Raw genomic sequence first — 2,918 nt, forward strand, 5'->3', positions numbered from 1 at the left:
TGTTAATTTCTATGTGACCCTTGTCTAAATTGATTTTTGCTTTTAGAGGGATAAGAAAATTTGTTCCGATGATACCGTCATATTTGCGGCCTACTAACTCCATCACTTTCCATGAAAGAGTTCCACGAATATTGAATTCGTCGGGTATAGGGGTTACTATTTTGTTGCGAACTTCACTGATACCGTTTAATGTTGTGAAGAAAAGTGATTTTGGAAGTTTTTCTAGTGGATACTTTTTTAAAATGTTTGGTTTGACAATACTTACTTCTGCTCCTGTATCAATCAGAAACCTAAGTTTGGTATTATCGATAGTTAAAGACACTAAGGGCAAGGTTTTTCCTGAGGCTCTTCCTGAAAATTTATATCTCCCTGGATATTCCCAACTTCCATAGGCTCTGAATCGTCAAAATTGTTTTGTCTTGTTTTAAATTGTCTAGAGTTTTTGTTGTTAGATTGTTTAGTATGTCTAGAACTATTGTTGTCAAAGTTTCTGTACTGTTCTGAGTTTGTGTTTTGTCGAAACTGTCCCGAGTTGTCTGTATTATAATTTGAATATTTTTGGTTATAACCGTCGGTTGGCTTGGAATTATAATTTTTAGTACGATTGGAATGGTTGTATTGGTTTGGTTGAGAGTTATTTTTGTCATTATTATTATTACGATTGAAATTGTTATTGTAGCGACTTGGTTTGAAATTATTATAATCACTGTTTGGTTGTGAATCGTTACTACGGTGATACAATTGGAAATTGTTATTTCCAGAATTTTTAAAGTTTCCTCTTTTGGATTCTTTTCCATTCACGTCACGATTTCTATTTTTGCGATAACTATAATGAATTACTTCCGTCTCGTCTAACAAGTCTAAATCATCAAATTTATTGAAGACCTCAATTAAGGACATATTTTGAGTAATGTTAATACGGTAACTACCAGTAAGCATGTCCTTAACGACATCTACTAAATTTTTATTATTATTTTCAGGTGAATAATTTGTGGGTTTATTGTCGTCGAACTCATATAACTCATTTAAACTATTACAAATTACTCTAAAGTTATCAAATAATTCACGAGGAGTACTCACTTTAAGAGATCGGCATTCATCCATGAGTTTTTTGTAACTTTTCCTGGGCCTGAAGTTGGCTCTCAGCTCCATTTTAACAGCATCCCACGTCACATTTTCTCCTAATCGCTGAATACACCGCTTGGCTTCTCCTTGTATTTTTTCTTTGATAATGATAATCAATCCATGTCTAATCAAATACTCGTTGTTACTACATAGAGAAATTATGTTTTCTACACCGTTGATAAACTCCATCAACGTGTAACTTCCTTGGCCAGTAAATGTTTTAACATGGCTAAATCTGTTCAGAATTTGGTCCGTTGATAACTCCAATTCCCTTATCTGTCGCTGTTGTAACTGCTGTGGTTGTTGCTGATATTGTTGTAGTTGTTGCCGCAGACTTTCGATGTCCTGTTGGTATTGGGCGTGCAAATCCTGTAGTGCCTGTCGAAGCGCTACAATTTCCATTTCTGGGTTCGCCATTATATTATTCGAAGTTTGATTTATCGATCGGTTGTTGTCGAACGTAATGGATCTCGCTGATCGCATCAAAACTAATAATGCTCAAAGAGTTTGTGATCCGCACTATATATTTTCACAATTGGATTGATTTTTGGGTTTGCAATTGACGCTAAATATTTTCACAATTGCACTGACTCTTTAGGTTTGGGTTCACTGTTGTTTATCTACATATGTAGTTACATAAACTAAGAACAACACTGATTTGTTGGTCACTGTCTTCAGATCAGAAAAATTTTCGCGATTATTTCTAAATTCACGGTTCGATAGTCCTTATTCTTTTGAAAAGGACCAAAAACTCCGACTGCGCCAGTTATATGATGAGCTTTGGCTTATCTTAAAAAAAAACTATATTTTGTGTTTTAATTACTTTATTTTAATAATGGTTGTTCCGACCGAATCAACCAGCGGCGGTCTTAAGACTAACTTAAAACATAATTGCAAAATTGATTGCACCGTTGTGCAAAAATGCAAGGTTGCATAAATTGCTTTTCGAGATTCCAGAATTAAGAATTTGAATTCTATTCCCATGGTCTAAATTTGCAAGTTAAGCAAAGACCAGTCCGTTCTAGTGAAACTGGACTCCCTAGTCACGTTGCTGGAACGGACGTCGTTTATATTTTGTGCGGAATGTGGGGTTTCGGATAACGTAACTTGCGCGCTGCAATTTTTCCACGACCTGTGAAACTTTGTTTTGTGCGCTTCCCGATAGCAATGTATCTTCCAGAAGTACCTCCTTGAACATTTCTGCGTCGAATTTCTTAGTTACCCAGCTCATCGTTATTCGTGTGAATGGCTTCAAATTATTCCTTTGCGAGGTTTGAAAGATGATAGCCTGATGATCGCTGTGTGTGTACTCCTCGCTGACACGCCACTCCAAGTCTCTGATTAAGGTATCACTGACGAAGGTGAGGTCTACCACCGATTGCAATTCTCCCCTTCGGAATGTGTTGGCTCCCCCAGAGTTGGCAAGTACCACGTTCAAGCGCGAGAATGTCTCCAGCAATATTCGTCCTCTTGCGTTGGTTTCTCTGCTACCCCATTCTTCTGCCCATGCGTTGAAGTCGCCGGCTATTACTTTGGGGTTGTAGCGACTTGCATTGAAGGATAGTTTCTCCAGCAATGACGTGAATTCCTCTATTGTGAGGCTCGGTGCTGCGTAGCAGCTATAGATATATATCCCTCCAATCTTGGCACGGGTGAACCCGTCTTCTGGATATCTTTTCGCATCTACTATAGCTTGGCTTCCGCAGCTCCATATCGCCGCCTTACTGGTTTTGTCTGCTATCCATACTCCGCTATGCAGATTTTCGTATTGTTCAGATACAATCGCAACGTCC

The 2,918-nt window shown here is 38.0% G+C and overlaps 1 protein-coding gene across 1 annotated transcript; it reads right to left on the reverse strand.

Moving 5' to 3' along the window:
* Positions 1 to 321: 321 nt before the first annotated feature.
* On the reverse strand, positions 322 to 1,542 carry LOC119661536 (uncharacterized protein DDB_G0287625-like). The gene has a single exon (XM_038070920.1). The coding sequence runs from the start codon at positions 1,540 to 1,542 to the stop codon at positions 322 to 324; it is 1,221 nt and encodes a 406-aa protein (XP_037926848.1).
* Positions 1,543 to 2,918: the final 1,376 nt, after the last annotated feature.

This window comes from Hermetia illucens, chromosome 1 (genome assembly GCF_905115235.1).
Source record: "Hermetia illucens chromosome 1, iHerIll2.2.curated.20191125, whole genome shotgun sequence".
Lineage (NCBI taxonomy): Eukaryota > Metazoa > Arthropoda > Insecta > Diptera > Stratiomyidae > Hermetia > Hermetia illucens.

What these genes read in the sequence shown, in the direction of transcription:
- LOC119661536 (XM_038070920.1), bottom strand. Translation starts at nt 1,542, where the DNA reads ATGGCGAACCCAGAAATGGAAATTGTAGCGCTTCGACAGGCACTACAG.